The sequence below is a fragment of the Populus euphratica genome, unplaced genomic scaffold, assembly GCF_000495115.2.
Source record: "Populus euphratica unplaced genomic scaffold, PopEup_1.0 scaffold20.1, whole genome shotgun sequence".
NCBI lineage: Eukaryota > Viridiplantae > Streptophyta > Magnoliopsida > Malpighiales > Salicaceae > Populus > Populus euphratica.
This window is the reverse complement of record NW_011499854.1, coordinates 2,382,012-2,405,151: the sequence shown is the minus strand read 5'-3', so window position 1 is coordinate 2,405,151 and position 23,140 is coordinate 2,382,012. Positions and strand designations below refer to the sequence as shown.

Below are 23,140 nucleotides of genomic sequence, written 5' to 3'. Positions count from 1 at the left end.
CTTCAGGAATCTTAAAAAAAAAGGACTTAGTTGATTTTATTTTCCCTTACTAAAAGTTTTTTTGTGGCTGAAAAAATTTTAAATAAGGAAGAATAATCGATCTTTCCATTGCAAAAACCTCTCCAAATCTCTATCAATTTTTTATTCAAGTACAAGTGTTAAATACTATTGTTCTAGTCATGTAAGGAGAGTTCCACGCTCTTTCATTCCATCAACATGAAATACATCATATGGCTTCATTACATGCATCAATTGCATAGAGTCAACTCCATATTGAAGAAGGAACAATATAAAACAACATGCAAATTAGACATGGTAATCTAACTCTACAAATGAGTCATTGCGGTTATGAAATGCACTCCTCAATATACCCTAGTCACAAGTTTGGTTATAGCCATCAATCTTCTTTTGAATTTCGCTCGCATGTTCCTTATTTCAAAAAAAAAATAGATGCAAGATGAGATCATTAACTAAATAAGTTAATAAAAATCACCACCATCAAGTGGAAAACTCTTTATTATGTCATCGAGTGTTACTCATCTCTCAAAATATCGTGTTTCCATGAAGCCAATCTAGATAACTTGATGATCTTATAGATTTTAGAAAGCTCATATAAAATATCAAAAACATCCTAAATCTTGTAACGTAAAAAGGTGATGTTATATGCAAAACTTTTCCAATGACATTTCATAGATCTTCTCAAATGTGGTATCACAACCTTGAGTCTAACTTCATCCTTGACCTTTACAATCTTTCTATTAAGCTCATCTATTATTTCAGAACTAGTATTTCAACTAAAAAATAAAATTAAGCTCTTAATCATTGTTAAAGGAGAAATGAAAGCATTAAAGCATATCTTAAGATATTTTATGTGAAAACACTAAACGTGGAAGACATATTTGAACCCATTATTATTAAAGTCCTAATCAATGGAGTTCATAACTAATATTTATAAAAACACTTATATACTCTCCTTAACATGACTTTCCTTAACTTAAAACGTGCAATGAAGAGCTATATTCGAGTAGGAAAAAAAATGTGACCAGACATGGATACCTTCATTTCTAGAAAAAAGAAACTCTACAACATCATTTATTTATTACTAAGACATTCAAAAGAAGCATTAAGATACCCTTTTATAGTCACCTGACATCCCCTAGGCTTTTGACCCAACTTTGCATCATTATATGTGTTAAGGTGTTTGTTTCCATTTAGAGAAAAAATTTTATATGTTACCCACCTCCAATAAAGAGTGGCATAAACATAAAAAACCTTAAAAAGTTTTGTCACTTGCACCATGACTTTAACTATGACAATAAGGAATGTTATGTTCTAAAAAAAAAGGTTGAAAGATTAATCTTCAAGGGATAATTTTAATAATTTATGAAAAGGAATTGCAACATGAACAAACAAGGAAAAATCCACATGGTACATTACTCGAGAATAGATAATTTTTAGAAATTATATGTCTAATATATTTTGATTTTTTGAATAAAAGTAGTATTATTTCTCCATGTCTTCAATGTCTATAATAAAAATCACCACAACTAGATTTTCATCAAGATCTTCAGGTCTCTAAACAAATTTTTTATGTCTTTAAACTTGTTTTAGATGTCTCAAACAAAAACCTCTATGACAAGATTTCCATTAAAATCTTCACATTCCTATATCACGTCTCATTGCACAATGTTTTAACATAATATTAAAGTATTATTTATTTTCTAAATAATAATATTATTTGCTATAAGTGGAGGAAAAAAAAGTTATCAAACCCTTATCTGCAAGTAAACTCTCTTTTAGAAATATTAAAAATTATAAAGAATTATCATGCAAACATGTTAATAAAAGCTATAAAAGTTAATATTTATATAATAAGTATTTTCTTTACTTTTATTTTATGTTGGTTAAGTCTTTCGAATATGATTATTAAAAAAAAAAACATAGAGAAAATGATTGTGAGAACACCTAGTTATCCAGCCAAACAATCTAATACATGACAATTAGTCATTCAACAATTCTTAAAACTTTTGTTAAGCATTCATTAATTCCTAGAACTACAAATCATTCAATAAAGTCAAAAATGTAAAAAAAACAACATACAAATATACACTCTTTGTAGTTTTATTTATTTTGTAATATATTATTTTGCTTCCTCCTTTATTTTACTAGTTTGAGCATTGAAGTGTCCATATATCTTTAAGATACTTGTTTTGCAAGAAAACTCATATACTAACCCAAATTCAGTATGAAGCTTTTCATGACTGCATCATGTAGTAAATGACATCTATAGTTGGATTTAACTTGATCATAATTGTATAGACCATCAGAAGTCACTAAGATTATAACATGTGAGCAAAACTTGGAGCTCATATTATTCGAACACATCAAACACTTGTTGGCTGGAAACTTAAGTAAATCCAGTCCAGGGGAAACCACGGGACAGCATTAACTAGGTCAAAAGGTGACAAATCCTTGGTGCAGCGCATCTGAACAATCTAAGATGGTGTCTTGTTCAGATGAAATATTAGCTAACCCCGCATTAGCATAAAGCACCCATTCGTGTAAAAACTAGCTGGAACCCATTGTAAATTGATGATAGATTCACTCATGGTGTGTAACTCGTTAAGAGGCAGATTCGGTTCAATTTCTTATTGCAACGCAATAATTCTTATCTTCAGATCTTTCAACGTGCCTCTTTGGTGATGGCCAGTGGTAAGGTCAGGTGAGACTGTTGCTCCAGCGAGACTTCTACAGGGGTAAGTTGCAGTATGAACCACAGTATTAACCAAGGCAAGAAGACTAGCTGCTCCATAACAACTCGTTAAGAACCGGCTAGTTAGGTGTACCGCCACATCCAAAATTATGTCCAAATCAAACCCCTACATAACACCCACAGAACCGATTCCGATTGAAACTAACACTACCGGTACAAAATTGTGAAAATCCAAGTACTCACGATACGGAAAAGATAATAGACCAGACAACCAAAGATCTAACCTATACGGAGCTGGATGTGAAAACATGTTAGCCAACCCATGCGCGGTGCATTTAATAGTACAAACTTGGAGAATGCTTAAGGTATGGCACTTGATATCATATTCTTAATCAAGATTCTAAGAATTTATCTTCCACCAAATGGGATCGACGGGGCAAGAAAAAGCAAGCACATCCAAAATTCCTGCATGATAAATCAGAAAAATATCTGGAACCACAAAAGAAAAATAATCGTTCGACTGTGAAGCACACTCACTTAAAGCACACCGCCGTTGGACGGGCACCCAAAAAAATGGCGAGAATAATTCCAAAAGTAAACATTATATTATTTCCACAACGGTTAATCAACACCATTAACTGGGACTTGCACGCTGCAAGATGGAGTTTCCAAAGCAGGGCAGATAGTAGTTGTTCGCAGCCAACATAGACAACTTATACACAGATTCATTCTGTAGCAGCCAGCAAGCAATATTTACATGTAACTTCAGTTTTCTGCAAATGCATTGCAAGTTCCGACGCCAATGCCCATTGCCAATCCAATAATTTTCTATTTCTTACTGGCCTACTTTATACAACAATTAAACTGTACACAATGCTATCAGGTTGATAACAGTCTATATACATGGTGTTATATAACCAGTCTCTCGCTATTCTGGCCGAAAGCTTGCCAGATTAGGGAGTTCAGTTGACTGAAGCTTCTTGATTTCAGATGCAGTTACCTTGCAGGATTCCAAAGATAGTGCACGTAAATTCTTCAAAGGCTTCAAATAGCGTAATCCTTCGTTGGTTATGAGAGAATTTGAAACATTCAATGATACCAATTCTGTCAACCCTGTGTTCACAAAGAAGAACAAGTGTCAGATGAAAAAGAAATTTTAGTCAAATCCAATTTCTCAATTGAGTGCAAATAACAAGAAACATGGCACAAGTTCATCTCGAATACTTTCATCACACTACCAAAACAAAGAAACATGACAACCAAACTCTACAAGCACACGTATCCTTGTGCATCATCTATAATGACATTTTATTTGCCAGGTGCTATGCAGTAAAGAATAAACTTATGAGCAACAAAAAGCAGATGATACCAGAAATCAACTCCAAGGTCTTGTCTGTCAGATTGGTATTCTGTGACAGGTTCAGAACTGTTAGGTGTACAAGATCTTTGATATTCTTCACCCCAGCATCAGTTAGTCCTCCTCCACAGATTTCAAGTGATTTGAGATTTTTGAAGTCTGCTTGGCATAAAAATATTAGTAGGAACATTTGGCAGAATCAGAGCAGGAAAATACTCCTGGTAAAGTACGGAATTTTATGCCAAAAAAATGATTGTGGACAGTCTGGAGTCACATTACTTATATCCACAAATTTCAATAGCACAAAGGGAAGCAACTTGGGATTGAGACAACTTATGCAATGATAAAGTATATCCATACGTTTCAAACAGTTTGTTCCAGAATCTGTAATGCGAGCGCCAAAAAGATCCAGACGTGTCAGTCCAGTCAGACCTGCATCAACAAAAGCATTAGCGAGGGCAAAACATGATTAAACAGAGAAAAGGAAGATTATCCTTGTATGATTTTGAAGACTGGTCTTCTGGATTCGAAGTTTTCTCTCTCTCTGGTTTCTATATTAGGGTTTTTTTCTTGTTGCCAGAAGTATTTTGCATCAGTTTACTATTTGGAAACTTATGTTTCAAATACCAACGTAACCTCAAAAAAAAAAAAAATCTTCATTTCGAATTCCTAGTTTCTCATCCGAGTTTAAGCTTCCAACAGATTTATCCCAATAACACTGGGAAAGAGGTTATAAATGCAATTAAGTTTGCTTATCCATTGTTTTAGTGGTTCCGGCATGAAAAATAAACCTCCACCAAATGCTGAATCCACAAATGCAATAACTCAAAGACAAACAGGAGCCACATTATTTCAACAAAACATGACTCAGCACAAGAATACCATAAGGTTTCTAATAGATAACCCAATACTTGCATTCATATTCATAGGTAAATCAGATGTGGGTTAATGCTTACTTGTAAGTGCTGTAAGTCCAGCATCTGTAATTTGGCGAGCATCCAAGTTGAGTGATCTAAGAGATGTCAGTCCAGATAACTTCCTTAAACCACTGTCTGTTACTAAGGTGAATGACAGATTCAAGTTCTCCAGAAGAGTTATTCCTAAAACAATGGGACAAAATTGTAAGACAGCCCTTCCATTTGATAAATACACAGATGCATGGGGTTAAAAGCTGTATTCACATCAGGAAGAACACAAATAACGGTTAATGTAACAAACCCCCATCAATTTCATCCCCAAAACCAAATCCTAACATGATAATTAAATAAGCCTACTAAAGAGAGGATCACCAAACAAGCAAATTTTATGCTTAAAGTGCATTTGCTTTTCTAGTGTTTCAGCTAGCCAACATTTTTCTAAACATTTTTATGTGAAAAAAACTACAAATGAATTTAGGGTCCCATTTTCAATGTCTCAACAGAATTAACAAAGCACGAGTACCAGCAAGTGAATCTTTGGAATCCAACTGAAATGAGAAAAGACTAAAAAGAAAGAATAAAAAAGGAGAAACAAAGACAGTCTGTAGAAGTATTCCAGTGCTCTTGAATATGGACCTGCACTCAGCTTCATACACTACCAACCATGCCAATAAATGACACTTTCAAATATAGCCATGTTGTATGATATGTTCCAAGCACGGAATCTTCAAGCAAGGCAAGCTTAAGGTTTTTTTTGTCAAATAAGTGGACATCTAAATTATAAAGCAGTGTAAACATGCATATGCATTACAAGAGCATGCTTTCAACTCCCCATTTCATCTATATTTTCAGTTCAAGAACTAATCAAAACCTAGATTCTGTTCTCTTTGAAAGCACTGTAAACCATAATCATCTAGTCATTAAAATATCTTGAAAGTTAGAGAAACAAATAACATGCAAGAGAGAATTAATCAAGGTGAGATGCAAGCACCAAAAGAGAATTAAGAAAAGGAAGAAATAGTTCTGGAGAGAGAAAAAAGGTGGAAATGAAGTTCCAGAATATTCTGCAGCTAAAACCAGAATGGGACGAAGTATCATGAGCCACACAAGACAAATGCTAGATAGTAAGTGGATAGAATCCTAACCAGAAAGATGCCGCAGCCCACTACTTCCAACTGAAGTATCAGACAACTCCAAACTTTTCAGTGGAAGGCCTGAAGAGAGAACCCAGCAGATATCAGAAGCATGCTTTAACACAAGTACAGCACAGACCTGTTTGCCCCTCAATCAAAAATTATTAGAGCACCATTGTCGCAACATATTTTTTTCCCAGACAGGCAACAAGTGCACAAATTAAAGACCCAATAAAAACACAGAACCAGTTGCATGTAGTTGCCATTGCTACACAACAATGAACAATGAACAATGAATGGTTCCTTTGGAACATCAGCAATAAGCTGAGTCATTGCTTTAGAATGTAGCCAGCATATTCTATATTTTCCAAAATACAACTAGTACAAGCTCTCAGTTATCAAGATGCATGGTTATAAACACCCTTAGAGCAGATGGAGATTCTTGAATGGGAAAAGCAGCACCGACAGCTATTAGACACCAAGAACAAAGCTAGGACCATCTGAAATAACATAAAACAACATGGTTTATGTAACCCTGGGTTCTTTTTCCTCTCTCACTACAAAAAGATATACAAGGATTTCAAAATTTGTGAGGTCTAACAAGGATACTATCTCTGCTCCTCATGAATGAGTTGCCAGGGATCTGTGCACATCTTCAGCAAAGTATCTTGAACTACAAATCCTCATCTGATGTAAGCCCTGATCCTAAGCTAATTAGGGCAGCCTATAAAAATCTTTCTTTTTATCCCCTGTTCAAATGGAGATGAATTACCTGGTAGCCAGGTATACTCATGGATTTGAACCACTGCTAGCAAGGAATTTCATTCCACGAACTGTCAGTTACAAGAGCTAGGAACTCCCTAACTTTTGCTAATCAGGAAACAGTTTTAATTTTCCCATTCACAGAATAGAGTTCTAGAAACAGAATGATATCTGATCTCACAGATTCAATTACAATGAGTGCCCCCCCTCTCCCCCAGAAGGGGGAGAAGGGGGGGGGGGTTAATCAAAGTAACAGTTGATTTTATTACATATCCAATTTAAAACTCCCTAGTTTTTTCAGTCTATAAATCCAATGTGCTGTAGAAAGTTAATAAATCTACTCTGCACAATCTAGGTCACAAACTTCCTGTAATGCACAGACAAGCGGTCCAGAATTGAAACTGATCATAGAACGACATGAAAACCAAACAAAGAACTTAGCATTCATAATAAGAAAACGCTTGAGAATGCCAAATCCAGGAAAGCTGGTTAAAACAGTTCCTCTTTGATCTCATCACGAGTCTCTTTTGCCCTGGGTAGCAAGAGTCACTGTGGAAAGGTAGCACACCACACTAACATTATTAAGCAGCCAAAATATTCAAGATAGAACAACATACCTGCCAAATTAGCAATGCCTTCATCACCAATCCTACAAGAATCCAAGTTCAAGCTCTCCAAATTTTTCAAGCCTTGATAGAAGTGAAATCAGAGAAGATGATAAGTGCAAGAACCATCATTTTATGGGAGAAAGAGCAAGAACATAGAAAAAATAGGTGACTGAAACATAATTGGTCGGTTGTATGACCATGAATAAATGAAACCATATAAATCTCAGAGACAACATCAAAGAAATGTCCAACTATAAAGAGATTCTCTGTATCTTCTGTGAGGGGAGAGGGAGGGAGGGAGGGAGGCATTACAAACCTTTTAGATGCACCAAACATGCATCCGTTACATCGTTGAATGCCAAGCTCAACACCTTCAAGTTTTTCAATCCTGTACATGTTTAATGCCATAAAATCAAGATTAAATAAATATGCTCCACTAAACTTATGAAGGACATAGTAAGGTCACAAGTAAACTTAATTCACTCACCAGAGAACTTATCGCATCCATCATCAGATAGATGACATCTGTTTAAATTCAAGTAGGCAAGGGTTGCAAGAGCTGCAAAGACAAGTTCAGAGAAACACCTACTTGATTTCCCATTAGTAAGCAGCAATATATTAAGTATAGGTTGAAAACCCAATAACTAAACAATGAGTAAACCTGAAATGTACTCTAAACATGCAGTGGTAATATTGCACCCCTCCAAGTTCAACATAATAAGCTTCTGCAATCCTGCCAATAACAAACAAATGTTGTTACATATCTACCCTAAAGATTGGAAACAGTGTGCAATAACCATTAGCTAAAAAGGCACACATTTGCCAGATTAGTGGGATCATTGTAGACCATTTCAAATATTTGGGAGCCAATGCAATTTAATTTAGTAATAACAGATACTAGCTGAAGAAATAGTCCATACAATAAAATTTCATATATGGAAAGGCCTTTAGGTGATCACCCTTTGTTAACAGCCATCCAATCTTAAAAGAGAAGCAACTATATAATCATAAAATTTGGGGCATGGGGGTGAGATGGGGGAGATAGGAGAAAATTCACTGGTATAAGCAGATGTCGAGCCACATTCCCCATTCACATTTCACAGATCACATATATATCATTCCGCATTAAGCAACACCATGTGGTGAATATGGATTGCATCCCTTTGGGATAAATAGTATATCTTTGCTTATGAAAAAGAACAGAAAAGAAACATAGAGGAACCTCTTTCTTTCTTTCTTTTTTATTGAAAACTCAGTGGAACCTGATATCTGGAATTGTTTACATGCGCACCACAGGTGTTCCCACAGTCGGTTATAGAGTTTGCAATATAAGCTGGTATGGTGATATCTCAAGCTCAATCTAGTCTAAGATTGTGTGTAAATATTAATATATTTGAATCTCTTCCAAGGCATATAAACTAAGAGGTCAAAAATAATGAGAGGCTCTGCGATTTCTCTTGACTCTGGAAATGTACCATTAAAAACAGCTATTTGTTAGTGGCTTTCTGTTTTTTCTTGCGCTAAACACTTCTGCAATTTATACTGCCCGTGTCTCTTATGAAAAAATTTTACAATTGAACAAAGCAAATGGACCAGGAGATGCAAAGCAGCCATGTTATTAGATGAAAACTGAGAAGAAGCAAAGTACCTCTTAAATAAGAAACTCCAACATCAGTAACGTTACTATTAGAAATCTGTAACTCCTTCAAGTTAGTAAGACCTGAAACATGAGAAAAATGAGACTTTAGTTGTCGACCAAAATCTGGAAGAGGAAATCACAACAAATTTTGATCATTATCCAGTAAACATTCTTAAGCCTGCATCCTTTCTTTTCTTTTCTTTTCTATCTTACATGTGGTCAATGAGGGCCTACTTTTTTAATACTCTTTAACAATCCCAGGTTTAGTGCTAAAAACTGAAGCTAGGCCATTGGTATTCGTGCCAGCCAAGGATGGCAAACAGTGCATTCACAAGTCATTCAATTCAAGTACCCTCAAATTACAGTCATAGAAACAGGTATTGGGAAAGATAAGCATGTTCACAAAAACAGACATATACAGGTACCCCTACAGAAAAAATTAAACAAGAAAGTAAATAAACAAGTACCTGATATAGCCTTCATGTCCATATCTGTGATGTGTTTACAACATCTGATATTAAGGGACTCAAGCTTTTTTAATCCTGTGAAGAGAAAAGAAAAAAGGCAGCATTGAAGAGTGAGAGCCAGATCAGCAGATTTGCAACTAAATCCCACGTGATAGGATATAGAAGTGCTAGGCATAAAGGCTAACATTGAAACTCTATGAAGTCACAAGTAGGCTGAACTACTCTGTTCACACCTCTAGGAAGCATGCAATTTAAAGCAAAATTGCAACGTTCTCTGAAGAATAAACCAAAGAAACCTGAAGCATTTATCAAACAACGAGACAAACCTTTAAGATGAACCAGACCACCATGAATCCCAGAACACCTCTCCATATCTAAATTTTCCAAGTTGAGTAAGGTAGAAAAGGCACGCATTCCTTCAGCAGTTACAGAGCAGCTCTTTTTCAAACTCAAGGATGTAACATTTGTAAGACCTTAAGAATACCCAGCAAGTGATTGGTGTTGGTTAGTGGAGCGCCAGAATGATTATTAAATAGGTAATTACTTTGGACATGCAAGAGAAAAATTTAAACAAAGTGGTGAATAGTATAGAGAACATCAATTTCAGACATCAAATTGGAAAACATCTGTTCCCGTGCTACAAATGGCACATTAGGCAAGTAACATTCGGATAGTCAATTTTTTTTTTTTTCAGATCATACCCATTGCAGCTCAGAGCTTACTCGCACCATTTGTTTTCTAAATGGGCACATGGCAACATAAAATCTGTTCACTGGAAAACATATGTTCAAGTGCTACAAATGGCACATTAGGTGAGTAACATTTGGATAGTCAATTTTATTTTTTTTTCAGATCATACCCATTGCAGCTCAGAGCTTACTTGCACCATTTGTTTTCTAAATGGGCACATGGCAACATAAAATCTGTTCACTGGAAAACATATGTTCAAGTGCTACAAATGGCACATTAGGTGAGTAACATTCAGATAGTCAATTTTTTTTTTTTCCAGATCATACCCATTGCAGCTCAGAGCTTACTTTAGCCATTTTTTTTTCTAAATGGGCACATGGCAACATAAAATCTATGAGATCTATTATAAATAAATAAACAAACAAAAAGATCTCTTCAAAATGCTCCAAAAATTCCTCCAAGTATGACTTATTTCCGAGCACATATTAAATCTTTCTTGAGAAGTTGACCTTTTCCATTGAATGCTATGCAAAATAAGTACTGTCAACTCATGACCAACCAAAGTAACATGCAACATTGCAAGATAACTTACTCAGCATTTTTTACCAGAGACATGATTTTGTTATCCGCATAATTCAGCATGGTTTCACCATGGATGAATGCATGCAGAATGTCAATTACTATTCAAAATTAAACAAATTAAAAACAACAACTATAAATGACTTGACCTATTAAATTTTCCAAACAAAATAAGCATCTTCCTTTGAACTCCAAATTTCAACTTCATATGGTTAATGCAGACCCTAAACATAAAAAGATCATTCCATTAATCTTTGGTGGTCCAATTGTGCTAAAGAATCAGCTTTATATTTGAATGTACCCACTACTATATTTCATATAACATAGCAGCTTAAATTTCCGCCCAGAATACAGAATCTGCAACACATTGATTTTGCACACACAGACCTGGGTTATGGCAGCATGTATAATTAAGAAGGTTATTTCCACAAAGCACATGGCAGAAAATAAAAGCAGTCATCAACTTAGCAACAAACCATGCCCCATGTAACAATTATTAACGTAGCAATAAGAGTTAAAAAGAATGAAATCAGATTTTGCACCAACATAGCCAAAATAAGGGAGTCAATTGAGATGTACCACTTAAGTGTTTCAGACCATGGTCAGAAATGTTGTTGCAATAATTTAGAGCAATTGCTTGGAGGTTTGAACAGTCCTTGAGGAGACCCAACCCAGCATCTGTGACATCAGAATCAGAAAGGTCAACAGAAAGCAAAGATGAACCTTGTGAAGAGATGACATCCATCCAACTATCCATAACTCCAGGATATTCACCCAAAAGGACATCCTGTTAACAAAAAAAAGGCAAACTAATTAGTTCCATCCTGCATGAAAAACTGAAAATTGACCCATGCTGAACAACATAAAAGTGTTTCTATTTGAAATACATTGAGAAATTACCTGAAGAGCACAGTCTCTAAAAGCTTCAAGAGATGCAGCTGTAAGACAATGCGAGATTACCAATTCATTAAATATTTGCTGACTTATATCCCTTGGCAGCATGGAAAATGATTTATATCTGCTGATGTCCTGTTACAATCGAGAATAAAAGTTTGAGCAAACCATCAAAAAGAACAATCCTACGGCAACACAAGGCCAAGAAATAAAGTAACCTCGCGTATTCTGTAGATGCATAATTCCAGGAGAGATGGGAAACTACATCCTGGCTGAAGATCAGCATTGGGTCGAGCAAATGTGGTCCCCAGCCATTTTGAACTTGAACTTTTACTATAGTTTCCAGAAACCCCTCTACGTACTCTACCCTCAAAAACCTGCTGGTCTCTCTTCCTTGAACAAATTCCACCCATTGACTTGTGATCTCTTTGGTTATCTATTGATGTCATCAAACAAGCAGAAGATCGGTGTTGTTTCCCATTTCAAAGCCAAAGGACAAGAAGCCTAATATATCCTGTATGGTTAAAAAAAATTATCACATTAGAATTTCTGACTAGTATAGCTAGGAAAATAAGAAAGCTATAAAAGTTAACCATCTACCATAATCTAGGATGAAAACACTACTGAAGTTGGTCCGTCATATAGTTCATATACAATACAATGCAAACTCTAATGCACTATTAACATTTCCCCGGTTGAGACAAAGAAACCGTATGGAATAAAAATAACAAAGATAAAATTCCTTGTATCAACTTAAGAAAACACCAGAAGTTCAGTTTTCCCAGTTAGGCGTGCCATGTGCGTACTTCAGAACCTCAAAACACAAATCATCAGCACTTTTAAGAAAACAACTGGAATCAAAGTAAGCCAAAACAACATTATAAATTAAGAAATACGGACCAACTTCCATTTCCAAAATGCAACGAGGGTGATCACAGATAAAATTCTTCATTTTTTTTCTTATACCACAGGCAAGCTTGAAATGAATTGACAGAGAAATCATCCGTTTTAAATAAGCAAGCCTCATCTCTCAATTCAAAAATATCAAACCAATCCACCTTCCCAGAACAACAAAAGGGGGCACATGTAAATATTCATTTCCAACAAAAAGTCACAACTTCAATCACAATCAAATGATAACCCGCTTCACTATATCAAGTTCTAAAGAAAAAGTACAAGGATTTATTCTACAAAATCAAGATTTACACCAACAAAAACCAAAACTTCACATGATCGTGCCCCTTTAATATCAGTTAATGATAATCAAATTTACAGTTCAGGAAACAAAACATCATCAAAGTTAGTAGAAAGAAACAACCTTAGAAAAGCCAAACTTTGATGTGATCAAGTGAAAGTGATCAAATAACGAAACCGATTTGTCTGAACTAAAAAGGGTCTAGCTTTGGAGAGGGAAAGCGAGGGCTTTAGAGAGAGAGAGAGAGAGCACCGAACCTGAAAGCAGAAAAAGTAGGGAGGAGAGAAAAGTAGAGTGAGGGGTGAAGGACCTGGGGCTGGAACCGTTAGATGAAAGACACGTGGGAATTGAGTGGTTGATGAGGTGATAAGTGTTTGGCTTTGATGGGTCCCACTTTGCCTCCTTTCTGCTTTATCCGGCGGGAGAAGAGAAATAGTGGGTATGCAATTATTTTTATTATTAATTTTTTCCTTCTTCTTTTCTGTACTGTACGTACACAAATCGTAGCTCGTAGCCCTACTATACATTTAATGTTTTTTGGAAACCTCAATTTCGTCTACGACCTGTATACTTAATCTAAATTTAGTCCCAAACTAAATTTTATCAATTTCGTCCCACTCTTTTCAGACAATATTCAAATCAGGTTCTTTTGTTGATATTCTAAGAAATGCTTGCAAAAATTGACAGAAAGACCCTTCATTGATGGGGAAGCCTTTAAAGATCTAATTAATAAATCATTATATCTAAGACTCATCAATAATAATAAATACATAAGTTTGGTATTAAATTAATATTTTTTTTTTATCTTCTTGGTTGTATTTGTTTGTTTGTTTAAGATGGTATTTGACATTGCAGTACAATTATATTTTTAAAAATTCTTGAATTTATTTAACTTCAAATTAATTTTTTATATTTTTTTATTATTTTAATATAATAATATCAAAAAATATATTATTTTAATATATTTACAAGTAAAAAATATTTTAAAAATTAACCTACATCATGCTCTTAAATATGCACACAAAGAATGAATCTTTACATCATTAGATGAATCTACATATATAATTTAATTGGGTGTTTCACTCTAGTTTACTTCTCTAAAATTTCGATGGACTGAATGGAAACCCAACTATCAATTTTTTTTTTCATGAATCCACTGGTCAAAAAATCTCCATTCTCGCATATCCAGAAGGTGAATTTCCTTAGAAAATCTTGAAGATCCAATCACTGTAGTTAATGAGTCAACGTAAGCAATTAATAAACATTATCATAACATGAACTGAGCTAGTATTTATTGTAAAATCGAGGGACTATTCTTATCTTTGAATCCGTGACTTTCACTAATCTCTACGGTAATGCTAATAAATGTATCGAGATATTTTCGAAGAAGGCATTCATGGCCCGCTGTTTCGTCCATAGGTTTATTTACGTTATCCACCTGAGACACTCAACTGTGGGGCCGGCTGGCAGGGAGACGAGGACGAGCCGGAGATTAATTAGAGATAACTATGAAATAATTAATCATAAAATGGCGCTAATGATATCATGCTTAAGTGCAAGAAAGGGTATTTTATTAGCAACATAATGGGATAGACGGCAATGTTCTTTCCTCTGTATGCATTTCATTTGTTTGAAGGGAGGAGGAGAAGCAATGGTAGATTCATTGACAAAGAATTTATTTTTAATGTAGTTGTTGCACTTTCATCATTATTCTTGAGAAACATGAGACAACTTCCACAAAAGCCTTGTTTGATTGCTTGTATCAGACGGCAATCTCATAATTTTTAATTCGTCAGTGGTGGATTGAATGATTAGGAAGTTCCTTACAAGACTTAACTCGACTTTGGTAGAATTAACTCCATCTTAATTAGCTGATTTAGGATTTAATTCAAGTCGGATAATGAATAATCAAACTTCTTACTTTTCTTTTAAGGGGAAAAAAAACAAAGTTATTTCAGAGTTTATTTTTTTTAAAAAAAAAAAAAAACCTCAGCTAATTCCAGGCAATCCCCTACTTCACCTACCTTAAACGAAATACACTCCTGCCCTACTCTAAACTACATAGACTCTCTCGTTAAAGAGCTAGCTGTTTTTGCGTTGAAACATGCTTTTAAAAATTTTAATTTTTTAATTTATTTTAAAATCATTTTAATATATATATATATATATATATATATATATATATTATTTTGATACATTTCAAAAAAAAAAAAAATTCCTAGCTCACCTACCACAACACATGACCTAAATCTCATACCTATGTTATCTACAAATATTGAATAAAGAATTGGATTCCAACACATCAAAAGGATTACACGATGGCTTAACCTCAATATGAATAGTCCATTTCTAATAAAATAAAAAAGAGAGTTTATAAATTAATCCATGTATATAAACTAATCCGAAAAAAACACCTTGTTCGATGAGGAGTGTCAGCAACACTGTCCATCCGGAGTGTCAGCAACACTGTCCATCCAAGCCAATACAAATAATTTGCCTTGGATGGCAGTAAAATGGAGTACAAGTTTGAAACTCTTCGCTTCCAAATAATTCAAAAAAGTGGTATCTGACTAGCTTATTTCAAGATATCAACAACAGTTTTGACTAAATCCATGGGAATAGAATGCCTCTGATTACTCACCAATTAGGGTATGTTTGTGGGGAACCACAACAAGTCAAAGAAGTAACAAAAATTAGATGGCTAGTGGTCCATACAGAACTGCTGCTTTTCGTATAGGAAAACCCCAAAAATGCTGTAATCCATGAAATAGGGTGCAGCTCTGGAAAATGAAGATCTGCAATATAAAAATTGAAAACATTGACAGGGACTCGCATGATTGTTAAGGGTTAACAATATGTAAAAACAGCGAGTTACATGGTAAGGTACCTTGAGCAATAGTTCTCTCTCTGTAGTACTGTGCCCACGTCTTTTAACTTTCAAGAGGATTACAAGCTAGATCTGATACTCACTAACAGCCGCTACAAATATTTCAGAGACCATATTTGTACAAAAAATGACCTTTGGGGGGACAAAAAAGAGCAGCAATCAATCAAATTACAAATCGTATATCATATGCGTTTATGATACAAAACATATCAATTTCAGCTAGTATCACACCATCATGAAGCTTCAACTGTTCGGGCACTACTTTTTCCAAGACCAAGACCACCCAAACCCAAGGGTGCGCTATCTGTTCTTGGCTTCCCTTGGTGATTATGGCTACAACGGGAAGAATGGACATGACCCTGATGGATTTTATTTTCTGAATTCACATTGATAGCCACATGGCCATTGCCATTCATGTGATGAGAATGAGCATCCCCATTTTGCAAGTTTGAATTCCTCGACATGTGCATCATTCCAATCCCCTCAGAATGTGGAGAATCTTCATTATAATCCACATCTTCATTGTAACCATTGATCAAGAAATCTGAGCAATTCTTTTTACAGCCATGATCATATGGGTTTCTGAAGCGCCCCCCTGGACCCCTAAGGTAGCTATACCGCAGTGCATTTGCCATTTCATTGGTTGTTATATTGCGAGATATCTATGACAGGAGAAAAAATGATTCAGAACTATTCATCTAAACTGTTAAAAGTGACAGCCCGAAACACTAGAGTTAAATGGCAAAGCACAGCTTGTCAACACATAAAACATTCACAAGTAAAGTTGGATTACAAATACACCATGTAATATCCTCTTGCTGTGTAAATCTTAGTTAACGCATGCTTATCCTATCTAAGACCATCACTTGGTATAGAATAGCAAATTAAGTGAACTCCAAAGAAAAGACTTTTTCTTCAGACAAGCACACAGCAATAGCAAGAAACTGCACTTACCACTCCATGAAGTCTAAAGATAGGCAACTATAAAATGCATCACAAAAGCAACTCAAGTTCATGAACTCAACTGTTCTGTAACAGCTGCTACATAACAGATCACCTAACACCAACAGACTCTGATATTCAGCACTAGCAGATGTTTACAGGACTCACCTGAGAAGCTTGTACAACAGTTAATACTGCCACGCCAAAGAAGAGGAAGAAGTCCATAATCAGAAATGATATAGCACCAATATGATGAGAGCCAGCATGGTTTACCCATGCTCCCAGTGAAGATGGAGCAAATGGATCGGTCAGAACTCCTACATACAGCAATTATTCTCAATCAGAAAACCCCCACCAAACAAAAAAAGAGCTAGAAATATGTTTAGAAATAGCTTGAATCTGAAAGGCTAATCATTCACATACTTGTGAGAGTCACTGCACCAGTTATCAACATTGCTGAAACTTCTAGAACAAGAAATGCAAAGAATTCCCATTTGTTTTTCTGCATCAGAAGCACATCACATTATTTTACACAGGTAAATACATTGAAAAATAATAGTGATGTTGATCATCAGTGCAAGGTAAACCATGAAAATGTAAATGGCATGGTCCCACTAAGGAAATCTCAAGTCATATATATATAAGCTAAATGTGAGTATTAAGCCAATATATTTAAGTCTGTCACTCGGACATGCATTCCAAACAGTCACATGGACTATAAAATGTCGAAGGTCAATTTATATGGCTGAATGTTATCAAACAAATTGCCAGGGCAATAAACTGAATTCTATTTCGAATGCAAGATGTTAAATATTTTCCTTGCTAGTAAAATATGAAGTAGAAATATGAGTTGAAGGAAAAGACATCAAACTGTCTCTACGCACCTTGCCAATGCAGTTAGATACCCAAGGGCAATGATGATCAAATTGTTCAACACATCGATCACATGTGGAACAGTGCTTTGCACGGAGAGGTCTGACAATCTAATTATTATATGAAATTGGATTGATATTAAACAAGCATTAATCAGAACAAGGTAGACGAAACACTCATCAACCAAGATACATATAGGCTGACAAAAATCAGTACCTTGCATGTTGCACAGAGCTGAGACCAATTCCCAGCTAGCAAAGCAGGGTTGTTTATCTCAATCTTCAAAAGTGGCTCCTAGAATAAAGGGACAGTATAGATACAAAAGTAATAAGAGAATATACAGGGCCTGTGCCAAAAAGAAAGAAAATAGAAAACTTGTATGCCTTCAATGAAAGAACTGACTAGAAACCTATCTTTCTACATTCCAAAGAGCCATGAATAGTAATAATATAAACATGCTTAACGTATAAGGGTTTAAATGTACATCATCTTTCATATTCTGCGGATCATGCACATTCATTCTAATGTAACCTGGATCCTTCCTGCAAAGAAATAACACCGAGAAAAAAGAAAGCCAAAATCAATTGAGATTACAATGTTCAAGTAAGATGTTAAATCATTAATTTTCATGTTCACAAAAGATTCACATTGTAGAATGAACAAAAAAGAATCAGATGTTTTATCATCAACTGTAATATATGCACAGGTGTGGATGCAAGTATGTGATCAATTGGAGATTAATATGCAAAGAGAGAAACATTAATTATGTACAAAAAGACATATTAAAAAGTTAACTTTAAGTGATTACCATATTATGGGGAAGGAAAAGTTAAAATAGAATATACATAATTCCCAAAAATTAAAAAGAAAAGGAATTTTTTTTTTCTCAACAGACACAAGTGTCTTTATGACAACAGATGAACATGTCACAATAGCCAACCGAAGCAGATCTGCTAAGACTCCAGAGGGTTCCGTGTCTACTGAAACATTCTGACCATAAATTTCAACAGGACAGAACTGTCTCAGAATGCTGCTCCAATAAAACAAATTAAAGGCATTGCATGATTTATATTACACGGAACAGTCCACAAACAGTCACAGCTAGACATGCAAAGAATTTTTTCCATTTGCTCATAATTTAACTGGTGCCTTTAATCAATTCACAAACAGTGCTCCTACTGTATCTCAATATATCAAATCACTCGCTCCACAAATATCTGAATTTGAGGATTGCATGATAGCAAAACCCCCTGAGCCATCTGATGGAGGCCTCAAATGCATATAAGAGCTACATCTCTTCCTTCACATATTTTTCTACTTATTAATGATTTCTTTGGCAACAAAAAAGAGAAGTGATAGCACACTTAGACAACAGTTCTGGCATGGATTTATTCAACAAGTCACTAGAAATGCACAATAGAGCATACCTGCTACATCTATAAAACATAACTAGTCCAGCAGTAGCCAGGAAAACAGCAAGCCAGGCAAGAAGGCCAAAGCCAGCTGTTAACTTTGGCAGATTTGAAGCTGCACCCAAAGTTATTAAATTAAAATGTAAGAAGGAGACGTTGAAGATAGTCTTGATGACAGGAATAAAAATACATGGTATCAAAAAGATAATGGAGGATACCCAGGATGACAGAATGAACATAGATCAACAGGAGAAGTATAATTATGAACCACAACACAGGTGCAAGCCCCAACTTTGAGAGGCGTCCCAAGCGGCTGTTCCCGTCACATTGTTTGTCAAGCAACCCTCTAGCATTTCCCTGCAGAATGGGATTCTATCAGAAAATATAACTTGAAGAAAAACTTCAGAGACTTTCAAATTAGAATAGAACACTACGAAACTTGGAAAAATAAACAGAAAACTCATCAGCATTTCAAAACTCTTAGGAAAATTAAAGATTCAAATGCAAACAGAACAATAAGCCACACATGGAAGGAAAATGAAAATTAAATGGGAGAAGAAGCATATGCTATGCATATCAGGCCTAGTCACATTCAGGTAGATTAGGTTTCCATCCAAAAATCTATGCATTGAAAGATCCTCCTGCAGTTCTCCTTCATCAACTGAGAACTAATGATTCTATAGGAATCTCAGATGGCTTGCAAACAGTTAGACCAGTCCAAGAGAGAAGGTCTATTGCATGTTTGCATTGAGATAGGATGGCCATACAAATGGAGACACTTCGAAGGAAACAATAGACTTTCAAATGAGATTGAAGACCTTTATTGAGATGGAAGGCTTTCTGTCAGAAAAGGGTTTTTACAATTATAGAATCAAATCAAGCAACTATCAACCCAGAACCACACACCATTTGGCAACTATAGTTCACATTATGGAGGAAGGGTTTTACCTATATGAGAGCCAAATAAGTGAATGTGAGGAGATCCAAAAAGAATAAAACTCTTTGAGATAGCACACTTCATATAACTAGATGCAACATGACATCCAAAATCAACAAGACCAGAATACAAGCTTCCTTTTTTCTGTGGAATCCTACCACTATGTTGTCTTTGTGACTTCCCAAGTTCCAGGTGCCTCTTGAAACAGTTCTAGTATACACTTCTTTTATTGTTATCCTTTCTTGTTTGTGGCAATATTGTTTTAATTCATTCTTGAAGACATTATTTCAATGCCAAATCACTAGCCACAAAAAGCACTTGAGCCTCACATAAGAACATATGGAAAAAACAATAAATCCCTCAAAAAAGTAACATTGCCAACCAATTTAAATTATTTTTTGTTGTTGGACACATACAAGGAAAAAAGCAACTTGTCGATGATTTTTGTCAGAAGCAAGCTGCGCTGGAGTAAGGCCAGTGTTATCAGTCACCATCAAGTCCTCCTTCTTTCCAGCCTGTACTAGCACTGTGCATGCCCCCAAGTTACCCCTAATAGCAGCCCAATGGAGAGGAGTGCATCCTAATGTATAAGTGAAAAATGTTAAGGGAATAGAAACACTTATCCATACAGATTTAACACATGTATATTTCACTAATAATTTATATGTTGACAAAACTGAAGTTAAAACATTTGGGAAGCTGGTTTACCCTCTCTATCTTGGCGTCCTCTATAAGAATCCAGAAACAATAGAAGGCGTATAGAATCAGCAAAACCTTTATACGCAGCCCTAAAATATCCAAGAAAGAAACAAATGAACAAAAAAAAATCAAAACACTACCAATCACTGATAAAAAGGAAACAAGGGCATGTAATTCTTGGTACAGGAGCTATTTAATACAACAAAATAATGACAGATAAAGGAATTGGGACTGGCTTAACATTTAATATGGAAGCTAACTTGTTGATTTTAAGCATGTGACCCACAGATATTTGTCAACAAAACCAAAAGCATAAGCTGATATTCTCAAAACAAAGGCTAAGCAAGCTGGTACATCATAGCGAACAAACCACAATGGTGTAGCCCAAGCAAGAAAACATTGAAATATTTTTTAGATAAAAAAAGTGTTTCAAGAAAAAAATAACCTCTTCAACAATAAAAGGGAAGCAGAAGTTCTTATATACCAGTGTAAAGGGCTTCTTCCATCAAAGTCAGGAACATCGGGGTCAGCATTCCATTTTGAGACAATGTGATAGAGAAAAGCTGTCTGGCCATATTGAGCTGCAACATGGGTTGTCTGTATTGATGTCCAATTAACAACCAATGTGTCACTATCCTCACATTTCACAGATAAGTACTGGTTAGAGCAATTAATAACCGGCAATTCAGGACAGGATAGCCAGAGTACAGCATCTAGAAACCTTCCACTTTCATTTTCACATCAAACATGATTCAAACAGTCCAAGTTAATGGATAGAGAATGGTTATTGGTAATCTTGAGAGGGCATCTTCACAACTAAAAAAAAGGGCATGGCAAAAATATGATTGCCTGTGCTTTGATAGCACAGAGTTTTAAGCATCGTTAACATTTTTAACTAGGAAAGAATTATGAAAATTTGAATTTATGATTTTAGGCCAAAGGTCATGCCAGATACAGAAACTATTGCCCATCTCCTATATATTTCAGTCAGCATTGCAGCTCAGGGATTTCATTCCTGGCTCTCTTCTTTACCCAACCCTCATTCAATCAATAACAGGCCCCTAAACCATCTGTTACAACCAATCTCATGCTCCTATATGCTATACCTAACCAAAGGTCATGCCAGATACAGAAACTATTGCCCACCTCCTATATATTTCAGTCAGCATTGCAGCTCAGGGATTTCATTCCTGGCTCTCTTCTTTACCCAACCCTCATTCAATCAATAACAGGCCCCTAAACCATCTGTTACAACCAATCTCATGCTCCTATATGCTATACCTAACCAGTTTGTGCCACATTTTTTTTTATCAATTTTAAGCTGAAAACCTGATTTGCTTTCATTATTTTATCAAGTTTCAGCATCAATTTTAAAAATGTTTCAAATAGTAGGGATAAATTGCATCAATTCACTCACTACATGCCTTAGAGCAGCACAAATTTAAGGGAATATTTGGAAGGTAAACAAGCAACCTGAGTTTATAAATAGAGACACATCAACAGGGTCACTGAACCTTTAAACACTCAAGACTAAAAAATGCAGGGATGAAAATAGTTTTACTATACTTCTTAAGTTCAAGTTCCAATCACTTCAACATTCAAACAGAAAAATCTGAAACCCCTTTGACAGATCCCATTTAGTGGATTACTGTACAATTGCTCCTGTAAATATGGCAAATTTCATCCCATTTTAAATGTATTTTCTCTTGATATATCTGGAAGTTTTCCATTGCTAAAGAACCTATTAAGTGGATGAAGTTATTAAAATGGAAATCAATGATCAAATTGTGTGTCCAAATACTGATTTGCAATGCTGACCTTGGAAGCTTTACTAGAACAATAAGCTTCCTTCAAGGGAAATATGCAAACTAAACCATTTCTATGTATGATCAATGTTTTGGATTCCGTTTACATGTGAGAAAAGGTCCTCTTATACATATTACAGAATGTATAAGCATAGCCATTGACTCCGGTAATAGAGCATGTTTGGCAATGTAGTTACGGTTGCTTTTCAATAATTTTTTTTTCATTTTTTAAGAATCATTTTTGATATCAGCACATCAAAACGATCCAAAACATATTAAATTTTAGCAAAAAAAAAAATTGAATATTTTGGGAACACAGTTTGCACCGCGTTCCCAAACGGTGCCATACTATGTTCAAGTAGCAACAGGCAATAATTTTTTTGCATAATTGATACATGATCTCTTGCATTGAAACTCTTGCACCCTGGATATAGAATCCCTTGAAGACGAATGGAAAAAAAAAAAGTGAAGAAAGAGCCAGTAGCCAAGGGATCTGAAAACTCAATTCAACCTATTTCTTCAATTATAGTGAAAATCAATTAACCAAAGAGTACTAAGCTGACCTCCTTATAACCATATCCAAGTGCCAATCAGAGGGGGGAAATCAGTACTATTCCAAAAAAAAAAAAGA

The 23,140-nt window shown here is 35.2% G+C and overlaps 2 protein-coding genes across 4 annotated transcripts in view; both read right to left on the bottom strand.

The window, feature by feature from the left end:
* Positions 1–3,296: 3,296 nt before the first annotated feature.
* Positions 3,297–13,232, bottom strand: LOC105122680 (Leucine-rich repeat family protein). 2 transcript variants are annotated; one of them, XM_011021940.1, is made up of 16 exons: positions 13,212–13,232; positions 11,978–12,273; positions 11,766–11,894; positions 11,445–11,652; positions 9,923–10,069; positions 9,597–9,671; positions 9,139–9,210; positions 8,152–8,223; positions 7,978–8,049; positions 7,807–7,878; positions 7,500–7,571; positions 6,133–6,201; positions 5,027–5,170; positions 4,431–4,502; positions 4,083–4,229; positions 3,297–3,826 (listed from the first exon to the last, which is right to left on the bottom strand). In XM_011021940.1, exons 2-16 carry the CDS (start codon positions 12,206–12,208, stop codon positions 3,642–3,644), a joined length of 1,767 nt encoding a protein of 588 aa, XP_011020242.1. In that variant the 5' UTR covers positions 12,209–12,273; positions 13,212–13,232; the 3' UTR covers positions 3,297–3,641. The 2 variants fall into 2 exon arrangements, with proteins under 2 accessions (XP_011020242.1, XP_011020241.1); XM_011021939.1 differs by lacking the exon at positions 13,212–13,232 and adding an exon at positions 13,078–13,205.
* A 2,245-nt stretch (positions 13,233–15,477) lies between these two features.
* LOC105122676 (protein S-acyltransferase 24-like) overlaps positions 15,478–23,140 on the bottom strand; it is a 9,530-nt gene continuing 1,867 nt past the window's right edge. The window contains exons 3-14 of one of the 2 annotated variants that reach the window (XR_841733.1): positions 21,189–21,301; positions 20,714–20,793; positions 20,422–20,585; positions 19,287–19,425; positions 19,084–19,183; positions 18,141–18,198; positions 17,873–17,950; positions 17,668–17,766; positions 17,207–17,285; positions 16,952–17,100; positions 15,842–16,503; positions 15,478–15,749 (exon numbers count right to left, since the gene is read on the bottom strand). Coding sequence is in view for 1 of the 2 variants with exons in the window: in XM_011021937.1 (XP_011020239.1) it covers positions 16,075–16,503; positions 16,952–17,100; positions 17,207–17,285; positions 17,668–17,766; positions 17,873–17,950; positions 18,141–18,198; positions 19,084–19,183; positions 19,287–19,425; positions 20,422–20,585; positions 20,714–20,793; positions 21,189–21,301 (1,488 nt within the window). In the remaining variant the exon portion in view is untranslated. The other variant, XM_011021937.1, reaches the window with a different exon arrangement.

Excerpts from the sequence above, each read along its gene's own strand:
- LOC105122680 (XM_011021940.1), bottom strand. The coding sequence starts at position 12,208 with ATGACATCAATAGATAACCAAAGAGATCACAAGTCAATGGGTGGAATT. Across the intron at positions 11,895-11,977 it reads GCATCTACAGAATACGCGAG|GACATCAGCAGATATAAATC; the intron begins GTTACTTTATTT and ends CGATTGTAACAG. Across the intron at positions 5,171-6,132 it reads TGGGCTGCGGCATCTTTCTG|GAATAACTCTTCTGGAGAAC; the intron begins GTTAGGATTCTA and ends CCATTGTTTTAG.